General features: G+C 39.5%; 1 protein-coding gene across 5 annotated transcripts in view; it reads right to left on the bottom strand.

Annotated features, from left to right (window-relative positions):
• SLC4A10 (solute carrier family 4 member 10) overlaps positions 1–27724 on the bottom strand; it is a 282938-nt gene that overhangs the window by 157643 nt on the left and 97571 nt on the right. For 4 of the 5 annotated variants that reach the window (XM_043505193.1, XM_043505194.1, XM_043505195.1 and 1 more), the window contains exon 2: positions 20740–20821. In XM_043505193.1, the coding sequence (XP_043361128.1) occupies positions 20740–20821 (82 nt within the window). Of the gene's footprint in view, positions 1–20739; positions 20822–23977; positions 24118–27724 lie in introns of those variants that run through there. The other variant, XM_043505196.1, reaches the window with a different exon arrangement.

Below are 27724 nucleotides of genomic sequence, written 5' to 3'. Positions count from 1 at the left end.
ATCTATGACAGGTTTCAGAGTAGCAGCCATGTTAGTCTGTATAAGCAAAAAGAAAAGGAGTACTTGTGGCACCTTAGAGACTAACAAATTTATTTGAGCATAAGCTTTTGTGAGCTACAGTTCACTTCATTGGATGCATTTGGTGGAAAATACAGTGGGGAGATTTATATACACACACAGAGAACATGAAACAATGGGTTTTATCATACACACTGTAAGGAGAAAGAAAAGCAGTACTTGTGGCACCTTAGAGACTAACAAATTTTCTTTTCTTTTTGCAAATACAGACTAACACGGCTGCTACTCTGAAAACTGTAAGGAGAGTGATCACTTAAGATGAGCCATCACCAGCAGCAGGGAGGGGGAAAGAAGGAAAACCTTTCATGGTGACAAGCAAGGTAGGCCATTTCCAGCAGTTAACAAGAACATCTGAGGAACAGTGGGGGGTGGGGTGGGGGGAAGAAATAACATGGGGAAATATTTCAGAGTAGCAGCCGTGTTAGTCTGTATTCGCAAAAAGAAAAGGAGTACTTGTGGCACCTTAGAGACTAACAAATTTATTAGAGCATAAGCTTTCGTGAGCTACAGCTCACTTCATCGGATGCATTTGGTGGAAAAAACAGAGGAGAGATTTATATACACACACACAGAGAACATGAAACAATGGGTTTATCATACACACTGGAAGGAGAGTGATCACTTAAGATAAGCCATCACCAGCAGCGGGGGGGGAAGGAGGAAAACCTTTCATGGTGACAAGCAAGGTAGGCTAATTCCAGCAGTTAACAAGAATATCAGATCAACAGTGGGGGGTGGGGTGTTAGGGAGAAATACCATGGGGAAATAGTTTTACTTTGTGTAATGACTCATCCATTCCCAGTCTCTATTCAAGCCTAAGTTAATTGTATCCAGTTTGCAAATTAATTCCAATTCAGCAGTCTCTCATTGGAGTCTGTTTTTGAAGCTTTTTTGTTGAAGGATAGCCACTCTTAGGTCTGTGATCGAGTGACCAGAGAGATTGAAGTGTTCTCCAACTGGTTTTGAATGGGGAAATAGTTTTACTTTGTGTAATGACTCATCCATTCCCAGTCTCTATTCAAGCCTATTCAAGCTGTAGCTCACGAAAGCTTATGCTCAAATAAATTTGTTAGTCTCTAAGGTGCCACAAGTACTCCTTTTCTTTTTACAGTGGATCTAATTTACCTTGATTTCAGTAAGGCATTTGATACGGTTCCACATGGGGAATTATTAGCTAAATTGGAAAAGATGCGGATCAATATGAAAACTGAAAGGTGGATAAGGAACTGGTTAAAGGGGAGACTACAATGGGTCACACTGAATGGTGAATGGTCAGGCTGGAAAGAGGTTACTAGTGGAGTTCCTCAGGGATTGGTTTTGGGACCAATCTTATTTAATCTTTTTATTACTGACCTTGGCACAAAAAGCAGGAATGTGCTAATAAGGTTTGTGGATGACACGAAGCTGGGAGGTATTGCCAATACAGAGAGGAACCGAGATATCATACAGGAGGATCTGGATGATCTTGTAAGCTGGCGTAATAGTAATTGGATGAAATTAAATAGTGAAAATGCAAGGTCATTCATTTAGGGTTTAATAACAAGAATTTTTGTTATAAACTGGGGACGCATCACTTGGAAGTAACAGAGGAGGAGAAGGACCTCAGAGTATTGGTTGATCACAGGATGACTATGAGCCACCAATGTGATATGGCTGTGAAAAAAGCTAATGCAATCTTGGGATGCATCAGGCGAGGTATTTCGAGTAGAGATAAGGAGGTGATAGTAACGTTATACAAGGCACTGGTGAGACCTCATCTGGAATATTGTGTGCAGTTCTGGTCTCCCATGTTTAAGAAAGATGAATTCAAACTGAAACAGGTACAGAGAAGGGCTACTAGGATGATCCAAGGAATGGAAAACCTGTCTTATGAAAAGAGACTCAAAGAGCTTGGCTTGTTTAGTCTAACCAAAAGAAGGCTGAGGGGAGATATGATTGCTCTCTATAAGCATATCAGAGGGATAAATACCAGGGAGGGAGAGAAATTATTTAATTCAGTACCAATGTGGACATAAGAACAAATGGATATAAACTGGCCATCAGGAAGTTTGGACTTGAAATTAGATGAAGGTTTCTAACCATCAGAGGAGTGAAGTTCTGGAATAGCCTTCCAAGGGGAGCAGTGGAGGCAAAAGACATATCTGGCTTCAAAACTAAGCTTGATAAGTTTATGGAGGGATGGTATGATGAGTTAGCCTAATTTTGGCAATTAATTGATCTTTAACTATTCATGGTAAATAGGCCCAATGGCCTGTGATGGGATGTTAGATGGGGTGGGATCAGAGTTACTACAGAGAATTCTTTCCTGGTTGTCTGGCTGGTGAGTCTTGCCCACATGCTCAGGGTTTAGCTGATCACCATATTTGCGGTTGGGAAGGAATTTTCCTCCAGGGCAGATTGGCAAAGCCCCTGGGGTTTTTTTGCCTTCCTCTGCAGTGTGGGGTATTGGTCACTTGCTGGGTCCTCTGCACCTTGAAGTCTTTAAACCACGATTTGAGGACTTCAATAGCTCAGACATAGGTCAGGGGTTTGTTACAGGAGTGGGTCAGTGAGATTCTGTGGCCTGCATTGTGCAGGAGGTCAGACTAGATGATCATAATTGTCCCTTCTGACCTTAAAGTCTATGATTAGAGAGAGAGTCTCTCAGGTAACTTGTTCTTAAACCATTTAGGGAATTATAAATAGGAACCAATAGGTTGAACTCCCCCACGAAGCCAATAGGCTTTAGCAGTTAGAACTGGTCCAATGTGATTTTGCAGTCTTCCTGAAAATTAACAGTAGATACAAAATTCTTTGAAAATTAACTGAAAATGAATAGTTAAGAATAACATTTTTGTTTTTCTTATGGGAGAAGGAGCAATTATATTGGAATTTGTAGGAATTCAGAGTACATGATTCATTTTCACTATTGTAGTGCAGCTAAGTGAAGTTAAAGAGAGGAGTAAGGACAAAGGCACAACTTGCTAAAGCAACAATTTATGAAGCTGCTCCCAGAACAAACTAAATTTACCAAAACATTTGCAACAGTGTTGTCACGCTGTAATTTGTGGAGAACTGACAAACAAACTCACAAAATTCTCAGGGCAGACAAATATTCAACACCCTACCCTCTTAAAGGTAAGGACGGGAGAAATGGCTTAGAAAAATTAAGAACCATGGCCCTGCTCCGTAAATGCATTTAAGCACATGCTGAACATTAAGCACAGAAATAGTCCCACTGAAGCCATTAAAGTTAAGTACATACTTAAGTGCATTGCTGGAGCACAGTCCATCCCACCAAACGTATTCCTTGAATTATTCATATATTTTCTGAGGTTCTGTCTGGGTGAGAAATCCTCTCTCCTATTCCAAATACACTTCTTTCCTGCTTCCTTATATCCCTCCAAATGAATCACTGTGCATGCTGCTATGCTAAGAGATCAGCTCTAATAACCTGCTAGATGAGAAACAGAAAATGATAAACAAAACAAAGTGAGTATTACTGTACGCATCTGATGAAGTGGGCTGTAGCTCACGAAAGCTTATGCTCAAATAAATTTGTTAGTCTCTAAGGTGCCACAAGTCCTCCTTTTCTTTTTACAGATACAGACTAACACGGCTGCTACTCTGAAACCTAGTATTACAGCAGAAACAGAATGTAAAATAATCCTCTTAGATACACCTGCGCAGTTCCCACTGAAGCTGTGTGTATCAAAGAAAGGAGAATTTGACCCATATTTCTAAATTAGCAACAAATGCAAATGTAACATATTACCAGTAGAACTGTGTGGTCAAAGATGAATATATTCTGACACCTCATGTTACAATTTTGATATCAATTACTCTAATGTTATGCAATTTGGCCATATTAATTGTATCAAAGAGTTTGTTAAAATCTAAGAGAGATTCTAATAACTAATTAATAACAGAATATGAAAATGTTACCAAGCTAATGAAAATGCTACAAAGAGCCACCAAGTCTGCCAGCATGCCCCAGGATAACATATAAATCAGACTTAGAATTAGAACTGGGAAATTTATTCTTAGCAAATAATGTATTCACCAGATTTAGCCCCCTTTTCTGTTCACATATTATCCAGGAACAGACTTAGATTTTTGTTCATGTTTTGACTGCTTTATGTAAATTTAGTTCAGGAGAAATCTATAGTCTGAAATATTTACAATTATTGCTTTTGTTATTTCTCTTCATAATTCGAAATTCACTTTGTGTACCTAAAAGTGTCTCTGCTCCATGATTTTTCATCATCAAGGCAAATCCCAAAAGAATGTAGCCTCCTTGCAGATCAAGCACCACCCAGATCAATCTCTAGGTAGGTCTTAAAGATGATCTGGTTGGATGTTCAGTGTATCTGTCATTGGCAATCTTATTGCATCACCAAAGCTTTTGGCACCTGCGTGATCGCCAACTGTGCAGCAGTCCATCACTGGAAGACTTCTAATCCTATGAACACCTTTCAAGATGACAGTGAAAAAGCTTCCACTGTGAATAGATATGCATGCAATTCTTCAAAACAATTTATCTTCCCACAAACATGCTAGCCAACAAAGTTATTTTGTGTAAAATTTCATGGCAAGTGAAAAGTAATCATAAATACTATCAAAATAAACCTGTAGCTTTCATAATGAAGGCATATTTGCAATTTTTTTGCTGTATTTTCCCAAGTCTAGAGGCAATTTAAAAAGAACAGTAATACATTATTTTTCTACTACTACTACAACACTCCCAATAGCAATACTATCTGAGCTGGCCCCAAGCCAAAAGTGGAAATCCACATTCCTATACTTTAAGAGGTTGCAAGAAATTTTAACCCAGATCTGAAATTTGCAAGTGGCAAACACCACTAAGCTTTGGGAAAATCAATGTCCAGATCTGAATTGTGTGGTTCTATTATGACTGCTTTACTATTGACACAATGTGGAGAAACATTCATGCTAGCAATACCTATTACTAATAAGAAACGGCACCCAATTTTTAGCTCATATTCTGAAACCTCATCATTGCATTTCAATTTTTATCATCTGACCCTATTGCCTCCCCTCTTACTGATTAGTGACATTTACACATCTAACAAAACACTTTAAATTTGCAAATGTAAACTAGAAAAACTTAGGTAACATGTTGGTTTTGAACTTGACTTTCATTTTAACACAGGGATTCAGAGTCAAACCTGTGTTAGATCCCAAGTAAAACAAGTGAGATCTAATCCACAGGGGACATTATTTGCATCAAAAAGCTGTGCTACTATATGAGCTGATTGGTAATATCTATTCAGAAGTGAGCCAGGACTAGAATAGCATAGTTGCTGCAAGTCCTAACTGAGGGAACTGTATAGAAGATTTTGCTGACAGAATGAGCATATGGCTACTATGTACCTTACTTCATCCGGGGTTTAACAATCCCTCATCAGACCACCAAAAAACAACTTAAAATGGTAAACAAAACCACCAATTAATCTAATTTATGAAAAAAACCTTGAGTTACAATGGCACAATAGGATAAAAAGAGAGAGAGAGAGAGATTAGATATTGATATTTAAATGATAATTGGTATAATTCACTGTATAGGTATCATTCATTTCTGCAGTAAAGTAAAAGGAATTCCAATAACATGAATTATTGGAGTCATAATTCAAGTCTCATTAGTTAGTTCTTATTTCTCATATCTTAGCTAAATGTAAGCTAATACATTTATCCCATCTTTCAAATGCCTCCTGATTCTGCTATCCTCTGTTCTTCAATCAGTTTTCAATAATTCAGATATTATAACTCACATTAATTATAACTTCTTATTTTCCATAGTCTAAAACAAGACAGCCATAATTACATCTAATAAGAGGACAGATATCATTCGACAGCATGTGAATAATTTAGAATTCAAAAGGTTTCAGAGTATCAGCCGTGTTAGTCTGTATTCGCAAAAAGAAAAGGAGTACTTGTGGCACCTTAGAGACTAACAAATTTATTAGAGCATAAGCTTTCGTGAGCTACAGCTCACTTCATCGGATGCATTTGGTGGAAAAAACAGAGGAGAGATTTATATACACACACACACACAGAGAACATGAAACAATGGGTTTATCATACACACTGGAAGGAGAGTGATCACTTAAGATAAGCCATCACCAGCAGCAGGGGGGGGAATGGAGAAAAACCTTTCATGGTGACAAGCAAGGTAGGCTAATTCCAGCAGTTAACAAGAATATCAGATCAACAGTGGGGGGTGGGGTGTTAGGGAGAAATACCATGGGGAAATAGTTTTACTTTGTGTAATGACTCATCCATTCCCAGTCTCTATTCAAGCCTAAGTTAATTGTATCCAGTTTGCAAATTAATTCCAATTCAGCAGTCTCTCGTTGGAGTCTGTTTTTGAAGCTTTTTTGTTGAAGGATAGCCACTCTTAGGTCTGTGATCGAGTGACCAGAGAGATTGAAGTGTTCTCCAACTGGTTTTTGAATGTTATAATTCTTGACGTCTGATTTGTGTCCATTCATTCTTTTACGTAGAGACTGTCCAGTTTGGCCAATGTACATGGCAGAGGGGCATTGCTGGCACATGATGGCATATATCACATTGGTAGATGTGCAGGTGAACCAGCCTCTGATAGTGTGGCTGATGTGATTAGGCCCTATGATGGTATCCCCTGAATAGATATGTGGACAGAGTTGGCAACGGGCTTTGTTGCAAGGATAGGTTCCTGGGTTAGTGGTTCTGTTGTGTGGTGTGTGGTTGCTGGTAATAGAGACTGGGAATGGATGAGTCATTACACAAAGTAAAACTATTTCCCCATGGTATTTCTCCCTACCACCCCACCCCCCACTGTTCCTCTGATATTCTTGTTAACTGCTGGAATTAGCCTACCTTGCTTGTCACCATGAAAGGTTTTCCTCCTTTCCCTCCCCTGCTGCTGGTGATGGCTTATCTTAAGTGATCACTCTCCTTACAGTGTGTATGATAAACCCATTGTTTCATGTTCTCTCTGTGTGTGTGTATATAAATCTCTCCTCTGTTTTTTCCACCAAATGCATCCGATGAAGTGAGCTGTAGCTCACGAAAGCTTATGCTCTAATAAATTTGTTAGTCTCTAAGGTGCCACAAGTACTCCTTTTCTTTTTTAGAATTCAAAAGTATCTACAGTGTTCTATTCACTTTATTTTAAATCTTTGTCTAGTTTAACAATTGTTTAACATTCAGATAAGAACTTTTAGAAACATAACATTAAATTATACTTTAATCTTTTTAAATTAATGTTTTTTTCTTTTTCCCTCTTTATAAAAAGTGAAATTTTTGGTGTTCCGGAAAGATATCAGTTTGACAGAAATGGAAAATTAATTCTGTTTATCCATAGAATGCAAACAGCCTTGGCCATCAACAAAGCAAGCCTCCACCCTCTGCATTGTCAACACTGACCTGACTGGTGACTTCTAGGAATGACAGGCTAGTTCATTTTCTATGGGCCCAGTGTTGCATTTCTTAGTGAAGTCAATGGGGGTTTTGCCTGCATACAGAAAACATGACTGTATTCTACATCTGTTCAGTCTTCTACAAAGGCTGCCAAAAAGGAGTGTCAGCTATTGACTACAATGGGGTATTTTTTTATAAATACTAGACACTGGACTGAGATTACCAATATGAAGGTTAAGGAACAGGTATCAGATGGTGGTAGCTTTCAGAGAATCTGAAAGAGACAAAGAAACTTGAGGCTTCTACTGACCAGAACTACCTTCAAACTGTTGACTTAACTGTAAAAAGCTTGTATATGGCACTTTTTCATCTGTAGATCTCAAAACATTTTAGGAAACGGAGCCACAGTTAGGTGAAGTGACTTCCCTAAGGTCACCTGGTAGGATGGCAGCAGAGCCAGGAATTGAACTCAGGTCTTGTGAGGCTCAAGCCTGGGTTCTGTCCACTAGACATACTGTGTCCTGGTGAAAGACCAGAACAAAATTCAGTGGAAGTTAATTTAGTTAGAGTCTTTTTCACAGAATCTCATCAAAGAAGAATGAAAAAAAATATTGTCAGTACTGAAATTGGTAGCAAACGATCAGGAATATTCTAGAACACCACATGCTACAGCCCTTGCTAATAGGATAAGAACTCGATCAGTCTTCCTTTATGTCTTATGCATAGATATGTACCTTATCTGCATCCTTTGATTTTTGTTTATCAGTGAGCTTCCAGGTGCCAAATTTTTCTTGTGTGGAATTCAGGTCCCTCAAGTGTCACATGCTTTAGTGAGAGTTGAGGGTACTCAATAACTTTTAGCAGTAGCTGAGCTCCTTACACTAACAAATATCATAACTACCATAAATGATGAATAAATTATCTTAAGATTAAATTAAACAAGCCTGCTGTAAGAAGAGCACAGACAATTCCATTAGCTATATCAATTTCCAACCTGGCTATTATTATTATTCTTTGTATTACGGTGTTACCCTGAATTTTGACCTGGTTTTGTTATTTAATGGTCTAATTATTCCTGTAAACGGACCTTTTTTTACTATCTCAAGAACAGCATCAGAACTTCTTTAGACATAGATCTATGTTGTCTTTTACAATATGCAGAAAGGACCTTGTATGCATTAGTAACAATTATATTGGACGGCAGCAACTCTTGGCTTTCTGAGACTACTAAGGGGGCTTCTTGGCATAGGCAAGCCAGAAAATGTCTGCCCAATACCAGCGGTAAGCATCCAGTTACTGAATATTTTGCTGTCTTTAATATGTTGTTACTCTGAGCAACTGTCTGTTCTGCCTGGATGGTAGATCTGGACTTGCTACTGGTTGTATCTGCCAAGTGGCAATCACATAACAGCACCAAATAAAATACCTTACAGGCTTCGGTCTATGTAAAATGCTATGATTTTTATATGCAATGAACTTTTTGCAACCTAATTATTTGCTATCAAGTGTTTAGACAGGTTGGGCCTCGTTTGTAGAAGTACCCTCAACTCTACCTGTAACCAGTAGAGGCTGAGAGTGCTTAGCTCCTCCAAATTACAGGCACAAGGTATCTCAAAAGTTGGTCATCCAAAAACGATGGCAACTAAATCAGAGGCCATTTTGGAAATCACTGGGCTTAGCTCTACCAGGAGTGGATGAAACAAAAAGGCAAAATAATCTACTTATTTACAGAGAATTCAGTGAGCAATCTTGAGCTCCTGGAATAGAACATACGTTTGTTTTGCACAAAATTATAGCTTAAATTGTATTGCAGATTCATATCAGACAATATGAGCTGAAGGCTATTTAAGCTAGAATGAAAGGCTCCTTAAGCTCCCTAAGAGTTGGTTGGGAAAACAGACATTTTTTTCCTGCTGTATATTTCAACAAAAATGAAATAAACTTATTTGGGTCTAAATTTTGCACATATGAATTTGGCTTCTGGAAAAAATTTGAAAACCAAAATATTTTGGATTTGGAAATTTTGCTGCATTGTCTCATGGGAGTTGTAGTTCAGCTGCTTCATGCTCCCATTCTCCTCCGCAAGCTCTCTGATTGGACTACATCTCTCATGATGCACCACTGTCTCCCTTCATGGAGATAGAAGATGGCTACATCATGGAAGTCCCTGGCGATGGTGTACAAGGGAGATTTGACCAGCTGGGAAACGTGGTCCATAGAGCAGAATGGGGTCATGAGGAAACCAAACTACTTTCCCTTGAGGCACAGTGGCAGGATATCAGAACTGAAATATTTTGGCTTTCAGCCACTTGGTTTTCAATGAAAAAAATCAAAAGCTATCCTCAGAAAGCAGACATTTTATGAAAAATAGTTTAGTTGAAAACCCAATTTTCTGTCAAAAACAGTTTAAAAAAATTTTCAACCAGCTCTATTCCACAGGCATATTACCAATCCTAGAAACTTGAGGTTCTCAGACTGTGTCCTACACACAACTTGGTGATTCACAGAAAGCTAGTAAGTCATAGGTGATAACTCCTCCACCTCCTTATTCTTAAATCACATTACAAAATAACTACAAATACTTTAAATAACTTCTTAATTTTACTTTTTCATAAAAGCAATTGCTGCAGATGCCCCGGGGACATTATGTGACAGTGGAGGGAGGGAAAAGATCCATACAATGGAAAATTAAAGAAGGTGATTCATTTTTTTAAAAAGGGGTATTAAGAGCTCTCATCACTAGGATAAAGTTCACTGTGGACACCAACTAAGTGTTAATAATTTTCCTCCAAATATTACTATTCCATATTGTGGTCCATTCCCACTCCAGTCAGGAAGAAGTTAAAGAGCTCCCCTGGACACAATCAACCCCTGCTTGGTGCATTTGTGAGGCTGGTCAAAGAGAGAGGTGCAGCTCCTTAAAAGGGAGGATCCAAGCCCAGTGCAGACCAACACAGAGAGATAAACAGAGCTCCCCTGCCGTACAAAGCAGGGGCTGCTTAGCAGCAGAATGGCTAAAGAGATTGCCAACTGGATCCACTGGAGACATAGAGGGATCTTCTTTACTTTGTTTTCCTTTTTGTTTAGAACCCAGAGCACTCAGTCCAGGTTCTTTGGATTCTTAGGATTCTATTTCACTAGGAAGGTGGTGAAGCACTGGAATAGGTTACCTAGGGAGGTGGTGGAATCTCCATCCTTCGAGGTTTTTAAGGTCAGGCTTGACAGAGCCCTGGCTGGGATGATTTAGTTGGGGTTGGTCCTGCTTTGAGCAAGGGGTTGGACTAGATGACCTCCTGAGGTCTCTCCCACCCTCATCTTCTATGATTCTATGCAAAGACTTATAGTTGGAGGACCACACTCTGCAACTGGCTGTATGGTGATGCCTATCACCAGAGAAGGACATCTGTGCCTGCTCTCCCCTTGCAATAATGCTCTAAAAGTACAGCCCATGACACACAGCAACATTAATATGCACTTTTACTATGAAGAGGTTGAGAAAATCAGTAACAGTTGGGAAGAAGAGTGGCTGCTGGGAGGGGAGGATTCCTGTAGCAGGGGGAAGGACTGAGGGAAAAGTTATGTGGAAGAGCAGGTGGAAAGAGGCAAGGGAGCCAGAATGAGGGACCAGAGTGTGGTGAGTAATTGACACAAGTGGAACTCCTGAGAGAAGAGTGAGTGGGAGTTGCAAGGAGCATTGGGGAGAGGCATGGGAGCAAGTAAAAAGCAGAAGAGACTGATGAGGGGAAAAGGTGATAAAGAAAGAAACATCTGAGAACTGGGAGAGGAACAAAAGTGTTTCGTGTACCATGTGCTGGGTAAAAACATGAAAGGAAACACTTGTAATCTAAACTGGCTCTTAATAAAGGGAACTATTTATAGCAATGTTGCAACTGCAACTAGCATTCTAGCCATGTGCACAAAGACTGACTCCTTGGTGCCTCCTCCAAATTTTTCTCTCCTGCAACCTATGCTCAATCTGTGCTCCTCCCTCCAAGTTCTATGCAGGTTGCTACATCTTTCCTTTTACAATTATTTGTGTTGTACCTTTTGGGCAAGTATTTGCTGACTTGCTGGGGCCAGAGATAACTAGTACATAGCTCATCCTAGGAAGATGGGTCCACCAGCCCATTGCAGCCTGTTAGGCCTCATATTCCTTCAAGCATGTTGGTCTTCAAACCAGTCCTGACTTCTTCTCTATGTTATCACTGTTGAAGGGGGACTGCCTTCTAGTCTGTTGCTGCCTCTATATAAGCAATATAGAGGACCAACAGTATATTTTGTTTCTTATGACCTTGCTATGTCAGACCAGATGGCAGCTGAGGTTCTTTTTATGTCCACCTGGTCCTAACCTTGGCCCTGTCCATCCGTGTTTGTTAGCTGTCTGCTGCTACTCCACAGTTGTCTTGAGTTTCATCTCTACTACTGTCCTATGTCTGTAGCTACTGTGTCTGTAACTACTATAATCTTTGTCCCACTGCAGCTTGGATTATTGCCTTTTGCCATTGTTTTGTGAGGTTATTTGATGGCTGAACCCCAAACTGCTCACCTGTGTATAATGGCCTCAGGTTATTGGCTTCTTTGTTGTAACAGACTTCTGCCTAGCTTGGTGTTCTCTTAATTGCTTCTGTGTACTGTACATCATTCCTCCACTGGGCTGAAACCAATTATTCCTCACAGGAAGCAATGTCTTGGTTCTCCAACTCATCAGTCCCTGTGCTGGGCTACTATCTAGTTTTTGGAAGGGTGCATTGTGATGTTCCGACATTGCCAGGTAGTCTGTAGTCTTCCTGTCTGTTTTGCCTTTGCCATCAGTCTCTTGGCTGTCTTTACTGTGGCTCTACCATCCTGTGACTTTGTAGGTATCCCGGGGAAGCTATCGGTGTTCATATTCCCATTTGCCACTGAGTCATTTTAATTTAGCTGAAGCATACCATTGTTTGAGCACAGAGGGTTAGACAAGCTAGACCTTGCAAAATGCCCCTTCAGTTTCTGGATCATGGTTCTTGCTTGAGTTTCCTCCAGATAATCCTCCTCCCAGAAATTGGAGTAGTAATCTACTGTGACCACATAGTTCCTATCATTAAAAGTTAAAAGCTCTGTTCTGACTTTTCTGCAGGGTTAGTTGGGATTTCATGGGGCTGTAGAATCTCCTTCTTTTGTCAATCACTATACTCTTTACACACCTTGCACTGTTCCAGTCTCAATTGGGCCTGGCCAGATGATTTACTCTCCGGCCTCTATCCCCAGGTGTGAAGCATGCATCTGTCTCATCACATCAGCTCTTAAAACCGTTGGGATTACTGCTCAGTCCCCTTTAACAATATCCCATCTTGCACACACAACTCATCCCGCACCTGGTAGTAGGAGGTAATCACCTGTGGCATTTGCTTCTTAAAATCTGGCTAACGAGAAGTATAAATTCTTTTACTGCCCGTAATACCTCATTTTATTCAAATGCCAGTTCTTGGGTCTCTGACCATTCCCTCACTGCATCTGTGAGTGTTAACTGTCTCAAGGGCTCACAGATTTCTGACAGGTGTATGCTGGAAAGAGAATTGGCCATCTCTATCAATCACTGGATTCCCTTCACATCCTTTGCATTTCCTTAATGGCTCTAAATTTCTCAGGGTCTAGTTAGAGTGCCTCAGAAGTCAACAGATGTCTGATGAGGGGACCTCTGTTCTCCTCAGCTTCAGCTTTTCTTCATTCAGCCTAATATTCTACTCCTGGCACCATTTCAGGAGTGGTATCATGATCCTATATTGCCTTTCCCTTGACATCTCCTTCTCCTACAATAAGAATGTTATCAGGTACAATCTCAATGTCTTGGAATCCCCATTTGCATTGGAACACCTCTAATATCAATTGGCATTCGTACCCAACAATATTTGCCAAAACACGTGGCAGAGTTGTCAGGTGACTGGATGTCTCATCTAGCTCAGTAGGATTCCTGACATCACAAACTAACCTGGATAAACTGGGTTGTATGTCGTCAATCATTGTTCGTGTGTAGTTACTTCTTTTCAGTGCCGTTAAATGGTTTTGATTTTGGATCAGTGCAGATGCTCAATTAACCTGCAGATTTTCTCACCACTAAATAAGTTGCTGATCCATTCTGTGCTAGTTTCAATGGGTATGATGATGCTGACTTGCTAGTTCTGTCTTTCAGTGACTCTACCAGAGCTAATAGAACTCTGTGTTTCTGTAGTCTCATGGGCTGCATGTGGGGGGTTGTTTTTAACTTCAGCTTGCCTTGAAATATGTCCTGATATTCTGCTAGAATGCTGGACTGGGCATCCGGTGACAGTTCTCTCTCCTCTCATGTTGAGGATATTCGGGTGTTGTGCTGCAACAAAGTCATTGCTTTTCTTGCTCTGCAGTCTAGCAGTGGGTGATACTCCTGTATGTACTATAAATTCCAAATAATGTTTCACAGGTTTCTTATGGACAGCTTTCATTTGCCCACTGACCTCAATGTTGTTTTATTGTACACCATTGGCACTTGGTTACAGTTCTCAAGTCTAATACTGCTATTTATCAAATGTTGCTTGAATTATATTGCTGTTGGCTCCACAATCCATCAGGAATCAAATTGGTCATTGATCTCAATAACATACAGTTCAAAGTATGGTAGTTGAATAGCTGGCAGCCTTCTTCTGCAGTGTGTGTACATTGAATGTCTTCAGATCTGCTAAAGTCACACTGCAGGTATCTGTGGGAGATGGAGACTATCAAATGTTCTAAGGAAGAATTTGTCAATGGAAGATAGCAGAATTTGGCAGAGCATAAAGCTACCCCACGGGTCATGAGTAACGAAGTAAACAAGATTATATACAGGTTGGGAATTTGGCTACACTACAAAGCTAATAGCATGAGAAGCGACTTCTAGTTTCCAGCACAGCAGAATAATGAAACACTAAGATAAGGACATTGGATAATTAATTGTAAAAAGGATAAACAACTATCATATATATATGACTGTATAATCAGAAATAAAATGCTTTTACCAGCAACTGTCTCAGTTGTGCTGCAAGCCAGCCTGCTAACAGCGACAGGTATCCTCCTCTTCAATGGAAGTCTCTACAGCCTCAATCACTATATGTACTGCTGCTTTTTCTTCCTGGGGAAGCTGCAGCACTGCAGCAGTTCAGTTTCCTACACCATTTGCACTGCTGCCCACAGATTTGGCATTTTTCATTTACCTTTTGTGTTGCTTTCCAAAGTATATAAACTGAACCACTTAGGCATGGGAACTAGGAGTATGGGGGGTGCTGCAGCATCCCTGGCCAATGCCCAGGGTCCTGGCTGCCGACCTCATGCCTGGGGCTCTGCTCCTGACCCCAGCCTCAGCCCCCTTACCCCTGTCCACATCCCTCCCACTCCCGGCTCAACGGCCTTGCTCCTGGCCCCAGCTCTGGGGTGAGGTAGCACACCAGGTAAAAGATTTGGGGACCACTGGCTTTCAGCACCCCCCATTGTAAAAAGTATTCCGGTGCCATTGTTGGACTGTGATGCCTGCGTTCTTGGCCAGTCTGTCTCTGTCCTCCCTACTGGGTTCCTTTAACTTGAGTCTATATATTTTTTCTGCACTAATGGATGTCATTTTAATCCTCTCTCTGCCTTGTTATTTGGAGGCATTTTTCTAGGGTAGATCTGTTTCTCTTCACAATCTCTCCTATAAGATAGAATCATGTGTTCCACAAATGATCCTGTTTCTCTCTAAGCAAGGAATCTTCAGTGTCTCCAAAGTTACATGTGGATGACAAAATTCTATGCTCTGTAACTTAAGTACCTATTCCATCTTCTGATTCTTGGTTTCAGGTAAGAGAACAGTATCTCTCTATAATCTCATTTTGTCTAGGGTCACAGTACTCAGACTCTTATCAGCTGTTCCAATGTTTCGGTCATTATTCCTGGCAACAGTGTTCACTTATTGCCCCTTTTCTGCAATGAGACAGTAAAAAAAAAAGTTTTATCTTCATTTTCTCATCTTTATCCCTCATGGTCAGCTCTGTAAACAGACTCAGTTGTTGTTTCCACCGCTTCCATGATTGTGCAAAGCTTTTTGTCAGGAAATCCAGCATTACTGGGTGTCTGAGTCTCTTTACGCTGGCTGTTTGTTTGGTTTCTAGGTGCTGCTTTTTTTGCCCTGTAATCACTCTCTCTTCCTTGGTGTGGGTGACACTAGACTTTCCACTGGCACCATGTTTCATGTAATGTGTGTGAACTGTACCAGGAAAGGACTCCAGGTTTCTAAAACTAAACTGTCTCACAAAGAAAACTATTTACAGTGAGGCTGCAACTGCAGCTAGCATTCAAGCCTTGTGTAAACACATTGACTTCCAGTTTGTGCTTCTCCCTCCAAATTCCTTACAGGCTTCAACACTGAGTAGTATAAGGTGTTAGATCTATGCAGAGGCTCTGCCCTTAAGAGCAGTCATGGGCATATCTACATACTATTAATCATTGAACCAAACCAGCAGTCCATGGGGCAGTTATTTAGTCAGAATGACCACCACTGGAGCACTGGTAGTCAGAGAGCAAAGGCAGCCAGCCGCAAACTGCCTGTATCCAGAATAGCGTAGCTATTTGTTGATGTGAATGTCTGTTCCATGCACATCTGCTCCCAATTTAGGTTAGTGCGGGAACTGGTCCTGTATATAATGAAAACATTTCAGTACCCAGTCCTGTAATTCTTACTTCAGGTCTCTCTCAGTGTATGCGCAGTGTGCCCAGCAATTTGATAGCGTCAGCAGCAGCGAGGTGAAGAGCCAGTAGCCCACCACTGAAGTGAGTCAAAGGGCATTCATCAAGGATATACGACATAGTCTGATGTTGACTGTATCTACATCATGGGTAGAGAAACCCCATTTGAAGAGATTGGCCACACGATTGCCCTGTCCTGTTTGAAACTGATTCAGTGATAACCACAGGTACCTTGGCAGGTCAAAACCTGGTGGGCAGATGGTTGGGTCAGTGACGAGAGAGTGATTAACGACTGTCGTTGTTGATCATTCATTACACCAAGTAGATTCCAACATCATGTCCTGTGGTGGCATAAGTAACTATAAAGGGTGTCTAGAAGACAGGAGAACTGATGAGTGGTTGAAGAGATCTGAGTACAGAGGCAAGTGCTGTTCTCACAGATCTTAGTCAGAAGCATGATGGAGGCCCCCTCATGGCGATTATGGGGAGGTGCTATGTTACTAAGTATTGGCAGCCATGGCAACAGAGTTGCATGTAAAGTCTCAGTAACAATGCACATAGTTTGTTAAGCTCTACATCAACCTCAGGTGAACTCCCATTGATCTAAATGTGAATGCAAAATATTTCAACAGGAATTTTGCCTGCATGAGGACTGTAGGATTACATATACAATGTGTGCCTATATCAAAGTGCTAGACTTGTTGCTTAGTTTTTAAAGATTAATTTCTCTCTTCATTCAAGTAAATCAGCTAAAGGATTTGCTCTATATTAGTGATTGACCATAATCGTGTGAATTCTATGAAAATTAACTGCAAGAAAGACAGTCACTTGTGCTGAGAACATGAATGCCAAAGCTTTGCACAGAATCTATTTCTGAATTGCTGTAGTGTTTGAGGGAAAAAAAAGGACCAACTGCAAGCTCCTGAACTTACGCTATGCAGACAGATACCTGAAGTGAATAAGCCCATTTACATGCACACCAGGCTAGTGGGCTTTTAACTAGACATGTGCACTCTCAAAAGCACACTTGGAGTGTGTACTCTATGTTCTTACACACATAATTTAGGCATGCACAAATGTCTACCTATAAAATATTTGCTGATGAAAATCTGGCCCAGGATGTTTTAAATGGAAATATCAGCAATATAAACTAACCTTTCTGACAAAACAACACCAATAGCTGAAAACTCCGAAATGTCCAGTTATTTAAAATGTTGGGAAAGAAATCTTTCATGGCCTAAGAAAATTCATTTCAAATTTCAGTCTAAAGTAATATTAATTTCTTGAACCCAGGTTATAAATCCCTGAAATACAGAATAAGGCACAGACAGACCCTTAACAGTACCAACACTAGTGCCCTGCTATAATACTGAGCAATTATTTATTTACATTTTTAAAACACGGTAAATGTAATTAAATAAATGTGTTGAAGAATTAATGTACCTAATTGTCTAATTATACAAAGTGAACTAAGCTACATAATTAAGTACTTAATTATGTAATTACATATAATATAGCTGAAGCATGTTATATAATTAGGGAAAATGTAAACTTTTACCAGAGAATCCATCATAAGTTACATTGGATGGGAATAAGACAGGCACACTTCTCAGTAATGTCCACTCTCCATTACAAGAGCCACTGATTTATCTAATTAGGTGGTAGAGTGCCTGGACTTGTCTGTGGGACAAGCAAGGATTCTATTAACAGCAATGGGATCATTCAAATTTACAATATATTCAATCTTTTTTATGCCACTTGGCATTTCTGGAAGTGGCAGTTATGTATTTAAAAAGATATCAAGTTGATTCTAAGCAATCTCTCTCAAAAGCTGCTATATCACAGTATCCTGTATCAAGTAATCAATTTTTATAACATAGTTAATAACATTGTGCCATTATTTTAAAAGAGTAGTAGATTCCCAAGGCAAACCGCAGGATTTTTTAGTTTTCCAAATTACTAAAACTGAGTGAAAGTTTCTTCAATCAAAATTTGTCCAGTTTCCGAAATGTTCTTGGAAGTAAAATAATTCTTCAAATTTTCAGTGAGATTTCACATTAGTGTCTTTTTGCTATTAGACCAGGAGGAAGTGCATTTCTGGAGCACCAAAACTATTTGTGAATTGTGTTGAATTCAGCAAATTGTTTGAGCAAAAGAAAAAAAAAGGCTGGAAATTTTTAACCATTTTGATTTGATGTGTGATTTTGAATCAACATTAGAAACATTTCATTCAATCCAAATGAATTTTTTTTGTTTCATCGAGAAAAATAAAATAAATCTGTATTGGTTAGAAACAAACCAAATTTGAGGGTATTTTTCAGTTTAGTCACCTTTTCCTTTCCTTTTCAAGATGGACTCAATAGTCAACTCAAAAGAATATTCATTCCAAGTGATGACAGATGGCATTTTGATTATAATGGCCAGCTTTGGGTCACCCAAAGGGTATCTTACACTGGTACAAGCTTTTTCCATCATGGCGCCTAGGGTGAAACAAGCCCAATATCTATATTCCTATATTCTTCAGAATTGGATTTGACTCTTCTATCATGATTAGCTGTTGAATTTTGCATATCTATTATTTACATAGCCCCCAAAAACATGCTGGGCATTTTGCCAACAAATAAAAAGGCAGATCCTGCCAGAAAGAGTTTACAATCTATACATTATAAACTGAAGCATAGGCCACTTCTAGAGGAAGAATACCAGATTAAGTGGATAATTAGTCCAATGTGATATGGTGAACTCCATATCTCTAAATTATCTGCTATTCCTTGACATTAAAGGGTAGGGTAAAGTGCCCATTCAAGTGAGTGACAGTGCACAACTCTAAAATGCAACATCTATTTTGTTTAATGGGAGACCTGAATGTGCAATGATAGCAGGACTGCGCTCTTTATGAAATAACCATGTATTTTAGGACATGCATTGAAGCCAATCAGTTTACTGGGGCCCTAATGCTGCAAACATTTATGCATGGGCAGGACCAGATTAACTCTTCTATGGGCCTAGGGCTATTAGATTTTGTGGGACCCCCATATACAAGTTTTTTTTCCTAATTTAAAACAAAATGATCTCAATTATGGCATTGAAGCTATTAACACTATACTAAACTTGCCTTTTAATTAACATAAAGCCATCCTGTGGTTACATGTCAGTCTTAAAACATGTAGAATATAGTTAAGTTATTTCAAAATAGCCTACTCCTTACCTTAGAACAGCTGTTATATTAGTTTCTTTCTGAGAGGGAGTTTGGGCAGGAGGGGGCTCCAGGGGGGCTGGGGCAAAGTGTTCGGATGCAGGAGAGGGTGAGGGGTGCCAACTCTGGGAGGGAGTTTGGTGCAGGAGAGGATTCTGACCTGGGACAGGGGACTGGGGTGCAGAAGGGGTGCAGTGTCTGGGAGGGAGTTTGGGTGCAGGAGGGGATTCTGACCTGGGGCAGGGGGTTGGGGTGCAGGGGGACTGTGAGATGTAGGCTCCGGCTGGGAGGTGCTTACACCAGGCTGCTCCTGGCCGGTGGCACAGTAGGGCTCAGGCAGGCTGACTGCCTGCACGCCGTGGCCCCATGCCACTCCCGGAAGCACTGGCTGCTGACACATCTCTGCATGCTCCTTGGAGTGGGGGACGGTGTGTCTTCTGTGCGCTGCCCACACCCACAAGCGTCACCCTCACAGCTCCCACTGGCTGGTTCCTGGCCAATGGGAGCTGTGGGGACAGTGCTGGGACGGGGGCAGCACGCAGAGTCGCCTCCCCTCCCCCACCCCAGGGGCCGCAGAGATGCAGAGAGAGCAGCCGGCCACTTCTGGGAGCGGCATGGGCTACGGCATACAGGCAGCCTGCATGAGCCCTGCTGAGCCGCTGGACTTTTAGCGGCCCGGAGATTGCGATAGACTGTCAGAGGCTCCAGGATCAACCAGTCAATCGCAATCAATGGGTTGATCATTGAATTGTATATAATTATGGATTTATTTTTGTGGGGCCCCCCTTATCCAAGGCCCTGGACTGCAGCCCCTAAAGCCCTTGTGTTAATCCGGCCCTGTGCATGGGCATAGCTTTCCACACAGGTACTCTCACTGAAAATAATTACTCATTTGTATAAAGTTACATAGGTGTATATTTGCAGGATCTGGGCTTAAAACATCCTCAGGAAATCTTATCCCCTATCACCCAAGTTTTAATGTTGCTAGAGGAATACGCAATATTTCTCCTTTAAAAATAGTGGTCTAGATTTTGCCTTCATGTACACCCTGGTATACCCATTGAAATCAATGAGCATGTGTAATGCCAACAGATGCCAGTTGTCAGGATCGAATTGCGGAAGCTCAGTGCATGAGCCTCTACCGCATGAGCTAAAAGCCAACTGGCTGTTATTTAAGGCTATAGAGCAGACTCATTTTATCTTTCTCGTTAGGTGGGCTCGGTGCCACTAAGTGGGACAGAACACCACACCCAGAAGGTGTGTGGGTTACACACACACAGGTTTATATGAGAGTGGAACTGTGCCCAACACTTTGAAAAGAAATAGACAATGAAATGCACAGGAAAATGATCTCTCACCTTCCAAGTCTTCCTTTTCAAAATGCGTTTTGAGAATGGAACGAGTGCCACCTCTGTCCACGACAGCTTCTTCATCATTTCTCTGCAAAACAGAAATATATATATATATATATATATATATATGTAGGAATCTTTTCTTTTTGTAACTTGCTGGCAAGATTAGAGTGTAAGTATAAATAATTTTAATTTTCACTTATATGATTTTTCCCTCAGACATAAGGTTTAAAGAATCTCTTTTCTCTTATTAAAATCTATTCTTCATGTGGCAGCTTTTATTCTGCAGTGTTTAAAACTGGCTTTGATGTGAAGAAATTAGATCTGTTGTGGCACCATGTGAGATGATGTGTGAACTCTGGTTTATGGGAAGCAAGAAAATCATGAGCCAGTAAAGTTATGCACATGATGAAGGAAGAGGTGACCAGTTGAGGCAGTTACACTATTATACTTTTAGAGAAACAGCTGTATGCATGCATTTTTGGCTCTGGAAAAAGAACTTCTGTAAACCAGTTGACATTATGAACTATGCGCAAAACAGAAAAATCATAAACATTAGCAGTGTTAATACAATGGTTAAATTGGAGAACATTAATCTCAGTAAAAATGTTGATGTGAAAAAAATTCTAATCCCATGAAAGCAATTAGTCTCAATTATTAGATGAACGGTAATGCTTTCACTTGTCTAGTTTCAGCTTTACGAATGATTTATAGTTACACTGTACACAGTGTACTCTAATTCTATATACTGCATGCAAACTCCCTTCTATATTTTTTTTTGGTATACTGAATGCTCTGATTTTATGTTGTATTTATATCATACATTTTAATAATGTAAGAAGTCAACTCTACATTTTGACTATACTTATACTATGATAGTAAATGGTTTATCCCCTGATATTATACTGTAAGTGTATTGTATGCTGGAATGGTCTACTTTGGTATTGTGTCCTTCTGTGAAAGCTAACGTTAAAGCTAAAAAGCATGATATTCTGCTAGTTTCAGTTATTTGAGACACAATCGGTAATGAATTAAATATACCCAGTATTCCCTAAAGATATTAGCCCTTTGGAAAGTCAGCCATGATGCACAGGTAGTAAACTGAATGCTGGTTTCCCAAGGAGCTGCATATTTGTGCTTACAAAAACAGTTACCTTCATTTTACAAAGGAAGAGACTGATAGCAATTATCAGTGAATGGCTACTGGATGAGATGAAGAGAAAAAATTAAACAAACAAAAGCATTAATTAACATATAATGAATATGTATTACATGACATCAGTAGCAAGTGGAAGGGGCTTAGAAAGTGACACTAGAATTTAGAACTTCCTGATTTTTATATTTGAAAAGCACACCCTAGTAAAAGCCTGGTGAGAGGAGTTGCTTAAAATACCAGTGTTTAAAGCTAAAAATGGAGAAAAGAGTAAAAGGAACATGAAGAGAAATTGCACCACATGAGCCCTTCTCCTTTAAGGAGAAACAGCAAGGGTTGGATCTAGAGCTGAACATTATGCATTTTGGGATCCAAGATTTTGCTTCAGGTTCATCTAGGGTTGCCAGCCCTCCAAGATTGTCCTGCAGTCTCCAGGAATCATAAGATTATGTCAAGTAATGAAATCTCCAGGAATTCATCCAACCAAAGCTGGCAACTCTAGATTCCTCCTTTACAAATGGCTGTTATTATGCTGTAGCTATTTTATGTAAGAGATTCTTGGAACTGCATCAGTACAAAGCTGTTAAAAAGAGAGGGTAACAGTGCCTTTATTAGATCCCTCTATCAGAAAAGAGTAGATAATAAAAATTTGACAAGGAGAGAGGAGCCTTCTATTGAAATCATTTTGCCTCCAAATAAATTAGAGTTAGTTAATAATCTATTGAATGCACTTGGACAATGGTTTTTTTACAAGTCATTCGATCATATTAACATTATAGATAAAATTAATCCATTATTGTGAGCAGTAAGACACATCAGGGTGTGTGTCACATTGAAATACTGTCATGCTCCGGGGTGAATTGTTAGGCATGAAGCCAAAAGGCCAAGTCTTACAGCCATGTAAGAAGTAATGCTCTTCTTGTGCAAGTCATACCCAATAGCTTCTCACTGTGATTAGGAAAAGGCCCTATGGAAGCAGCATTATGAAAAAATCCTAATACATATTACATTGTTTTTATAATTAATTTATTTATAGACAAGTTAAAATAAAGTAAAAAGTAAAAAAATCATTAATTAATATTGATTAAAATTATAAATTTATTATTATAAACTTGTTGCACATATTATTCTACCTTTGACTTTTTTATTCCCACCTCCACCTCCTGCACATGTTTGCCTTTCATCTTCAGGCAGTCTTTGTCCAACTTATCTCCTTCTCTTCTAAGAGGGCATCTTCCTTTAACATTAGATGGAAAAATAGCTAGATTGAGAGTTGTATGTTGCTCCTGTTTCAGTGGTCAAACCTGAGCAAGCCCAATTAAACAGGCATTGTGGCTTTTTGACTTCCCATGCAGCACCGTGTAGAACCATTCTGTATTCAGTACCATGGTAACATCCACGGTTCCTGTATTCCCTCTCCTCCCAAGAGTCAGCTAATAAATCTGCACAGTGGGGTCCCGATCGCTATTGGGATCCTTGGCACAACTACAATGAATAATGATAATGGCAGAAATGCTGACCATACCCTCACCCTCACCGTCCCATTGTGACTAAAGATTAGGAAATTAATTTCTATTTTTAATATTTTTATTAGTGTTTCAGCAAAACTGTATATAGTGTCATTATTTTTAAATATTCTCATAAATGAGAGGCTCGAAAAGGAAGTACAGGCCAAAACCACCATATGAAAGTCAAGGACGGTGAAATGCACATTCTAGATTACTTAGTGATATTTAATACATGCAAAATAATTTTATTTATTAAGCACCCCTCTCGCCCTCAAGTGAAGTATTCAAGGAGCGAGACAAACAATTAAAATACAGTAATAATTAAGAACCCAGCCATGACTCTATGGAAGTCAATAGAAATCTTTCCAATGACTTCAGTGGAAGCAGAATCAGGCTCTAAGGCTACTGATATATCAAAGCCTTGAGTTTTAAAACATACCATTGTAGCTTTTCTTACTTTTAGCCCATTTTGAAGAGGCTGCACCCTCAGCCATTTATGACATAGAAATTTGCCAGGACTAAGGCGCTCAAATTATCTTGTTATACTAGAGTAGTTTGCAAGTAAATGTATGGACACACTGACCATGTAAGAGTCCTTGGAATTGTCCATTATTGCATTGAGATGCTTGTTGACTTCAGTGAACAATGTGGTCTACTGCTTAAAGCCTGGGGCTGGGCTCCGGAAAGTTCTGAGTTCTAATCCTGGCTCTGTCACTGCCTTGCTGTGTGGCTTTGGGAAAGTCACTTAGTCTCTGTGTCTCATCTTCCCCATCTGTAAAATAGGGATAATAATACTTCCTCATAGTGGTGTTCTGAAGCATAATTAATCAATACTTGTGCAGCACTTTGAAGCTGGAGAATGCCTAGTATTTTAATTCTACAGTGTGCTCATTTTCCATGTGTAAAGATGTCTTCATAGATAGCAGTAGAGCAATAAAACCGTAACATTAAGGAATATATAAAATGCATTCTCAAAAAAAGATAGATTCTCATATGCCCTGGAATGGTTCACTACTGCACAACTACAGACAATATTTTTGTCAGTGTTTTACATTTGGGCCTGATTCTCATCTCATTTACATAGGTGAAAATTAGGAGTAATTCTATTGAAGTCAATGGAGTTACACTACTGTAAAACTGATATTAGACCAGAATCAGGCCTTTTTTGTATAAAAAAATTGCAATAATTTCTGTCTTTTTTTACCATTTATGCCCTTTATACACTGATCAGACTGTGATTTTTCCTTAAAAAAAATTATGACAAATTTCCTTAGAAATCAAATAATTTAAACACACAGTACAATAATCAAACAAAACATCCAGGGTAAAACAATAAGAGCAGGATGAATCCTTTAGGGCTTTGGTGAAAAACCTGAGCTACTTAGAGTGAAACCCTGATCCTTGACTCCATTGGGTACAGGATTTCACCCATTTACATCATCACAAATGAATACCAGTAAGTCCTTTATTCCACACCACTTCACATTTTCCACATGCCAGATATTTTACCAAAAAGCTATTTTTATGTATCAGAAGTGTAGCCGTGTTAGTCTGTATCCACAAAAACAACGAGGAGTCTGGTGGCACCTTAAAGACTAACAGATTTATTTGGGCATAATCTTTCGTGGGTAAAAAACCCACTTCTTCAGATGCATGGAGTGAAAATTACAAATACAGGCATAAATATATATTGGCACATGAAAAGAAGGGAGTTATCTTACAAGTAGAGAACCAATTTTGAGGCCAATTTAGTCAAGGCTAGTGGATGTGGTCCACTCCCAATAATTGATGATGAGGTATCAATACCAAGAGAGGGAAAATTGCTTTTGTAGTGAGTCAGATACTCCCAGTCCCTATTCAAGCCCAAATTGATGGTGTTAAGTTTGCAAATGAATTGTAGCTCTGCAGTTTCTCTTTGAAGTCTGTTTTTGAAGTTTTTTTGTTGAAGAATGGTTACTTTTAAATTTGTTATTGCGTGTCGAGGGAGACTGAAGTGTTCTCCTACTAGCTTTTGTATGTTTCCAGGTGCCACCAGATTCCTCGTTATTTTTAAATGTTTTTAAGTGTTTTAAAAATTGAATTGGTACTAATTTTTGTCTCCTGCTATCTGCAAGTACTCAACTGCATGACGATGAGCAGAGTACAGGAACCTAAGGGTATGTCTACACTTCATGCTGGAAGGGTAATTTCCAGCTCAATGAAACATACCCACATGAGATCTGATTGAACTAGCATGCTGGAAGTATCTAAAATAGCTCTTCCATACACAATTATGTCATAATTGTAAGACCTAACATCCCAGGACATTCTAATGCTAGAACTCTGGAAAGCTGGGAATCAACTCTTTTCAATTGTATAAAGCCCTAATTTCTAATCATATATATGTTGCAGAGATCAATATCCTTAAACCTGTCATTCTTTCAGAACAGAATATTGCCCATTCCACACTGCAGACATAATAAAACCACCTCAACAAGTGGTGGTAGCTCTGTCACCGACATAGCACTGAGCACACTACCTCTTATGCCAGCAAAATTTATGTCTGTCGGGGAGTTTTTTTCATACCCCGAGCAACTTAAGTTTTGCCAACATAAGTGGTAGTGTACACTATGACAGGTTTGTGTTTTAATAATAGCTGTTGTAATCTGCTCAGAAGTTTGCAGTCTTAGAAGTAGTCCCAGTTAAAGATGGACTAGCAGGCAGAGTCCAGATGAGATGTTCAAAGTTGCATAATGGATGCAACTTATCACATTGCTTCCACCAAAGTATCACATGCACGCATGCACACACATTCTCTTCAGATTTTTTCTGGGTGATGGAACTATAGATGTATATATATATCATCATCTTCACAACAGACTAATGACAACATTTCAGAATTTAAAACCTATGTGATAAATATGCATGTTATTTATAAATTCACAAAAAGCAAAATAAATACATGATTTTTTAAAAAATAAATGTATAAACATGTCAGAAAAACAACCTAAATACTTCATTCAAATGCCCAGACTTACTCAGATTGCTGCAGTATACAAAACATAGAATCATAGAAATATAGGGCTAAACAGGACCTCAACACTCATCCTGCGTTGAGGTAGTACCAAGTAAACCTATATCATCCCTGACAGATGTTTGTCCAATCTGTTCATAAAAACCTCCAATATTGGGGATTCCACACCTTCCCTTGGAAGACTATTCCAGTGCTAACTACCCTTACACAGGGTAAAGTTTTTCCTAATATCTAACTTAAATCTCCCTTGCTGCCGATTAAGCTGATTACTTCTTGTCCTACCTTCATTGGTCATGGAGAACAATCAATCACTACCCTCTTTATTACAGCCTTAACATATTTGAAGACTTACTGGTTACCCCTTCAGTCTTCTTTTCTCAAGACTAAACAGGACAAGTTTCTTGAATCTTTCCTCATAGGTCAGGTTTGCTAAACCTTTTATAATTTTTGCTGCTCTCCTCTGGACTCTCTCCAATTTGTCCTTATCTTTCTGAAAGTGTGGCACCCAGAACTGGACACAGTACTCCAGCTGAGGCGTCACCAGTGCTGAGTACAGGGGGACAATTACCTCCCATGTCTCACATATTACACTCTGGTTAATACACCCCGAAATGGTATTTCACAACTGCATCACATTGTTGACTCATGTTCAATTTGTGATCCACTGTAACACCCAGATCCTATCGAGGAATACCACCACCCTGCCAGTTATTCCCCTTTTGTACTGTGCATTCAATTTTTTCATTCTAAGTGTAGTACTGCACACTTGTCCATACTGAATTTCATTTTGTTGATTTCAGATCAATTATCCACTTTGTCAAGGCCATTTTGAATTCTAATCCTGTCTTCCAAAGTGCTTGCATCCCGTCCCCAGCATGATATCATCTGCAAATTTTATAAACATGCTCTCCACTTCATTATCCAAGTCATTAATGAAAATATTGACTAATACCAGAATCAGGACAGACCTCTGCAGGACCCCACTTGATACATCATCTTACTTTGAGTGATAACTGTTGATAAGTATTCTTTGAGTAGAGTCTTTCAACCAATTTTGCACTCACCTTATAGTATTTTCATCTAGACCTCATTTCCCCAGTTTGCTTATGAGAATGTCAGATAATGCTAAGTCAAAAGCCTTGCTAAAAATCAAGATTTATCATGTCTACAGCTTCCCTCCTATGCACTAGGCCAGTAACCCTGTCAAAGAAGGAAACCATGTTTTAACAATTGGTATAAATATACAATATTTATAAGAAGGTTTAAAGGTTGCATTGAAATGCATTTTCCACCCCATTGAAAGATTCAGTTACACTG

The sequence above is a fragment of the Dermochelys coriacea genome, chromosome 11 (assembly GCF_009764565.3).
Source record: "Dermochelys coriacea isolate rDerCor1 chromosome 11, rDerCor1.pri.v4, whole genome shotgun sequence".
Taxonomy (NCBI): domain Eukaryota; kingdom Metazoa; phylum Chordata; order Testudines; family Dermochelyidae; genus Dermochelys; species Dermochelys coriacea.
Note: the sequence above shows the minus strand (reverse complement) of the source record. Positions and strands in the feature narration are given on the sequence as shown.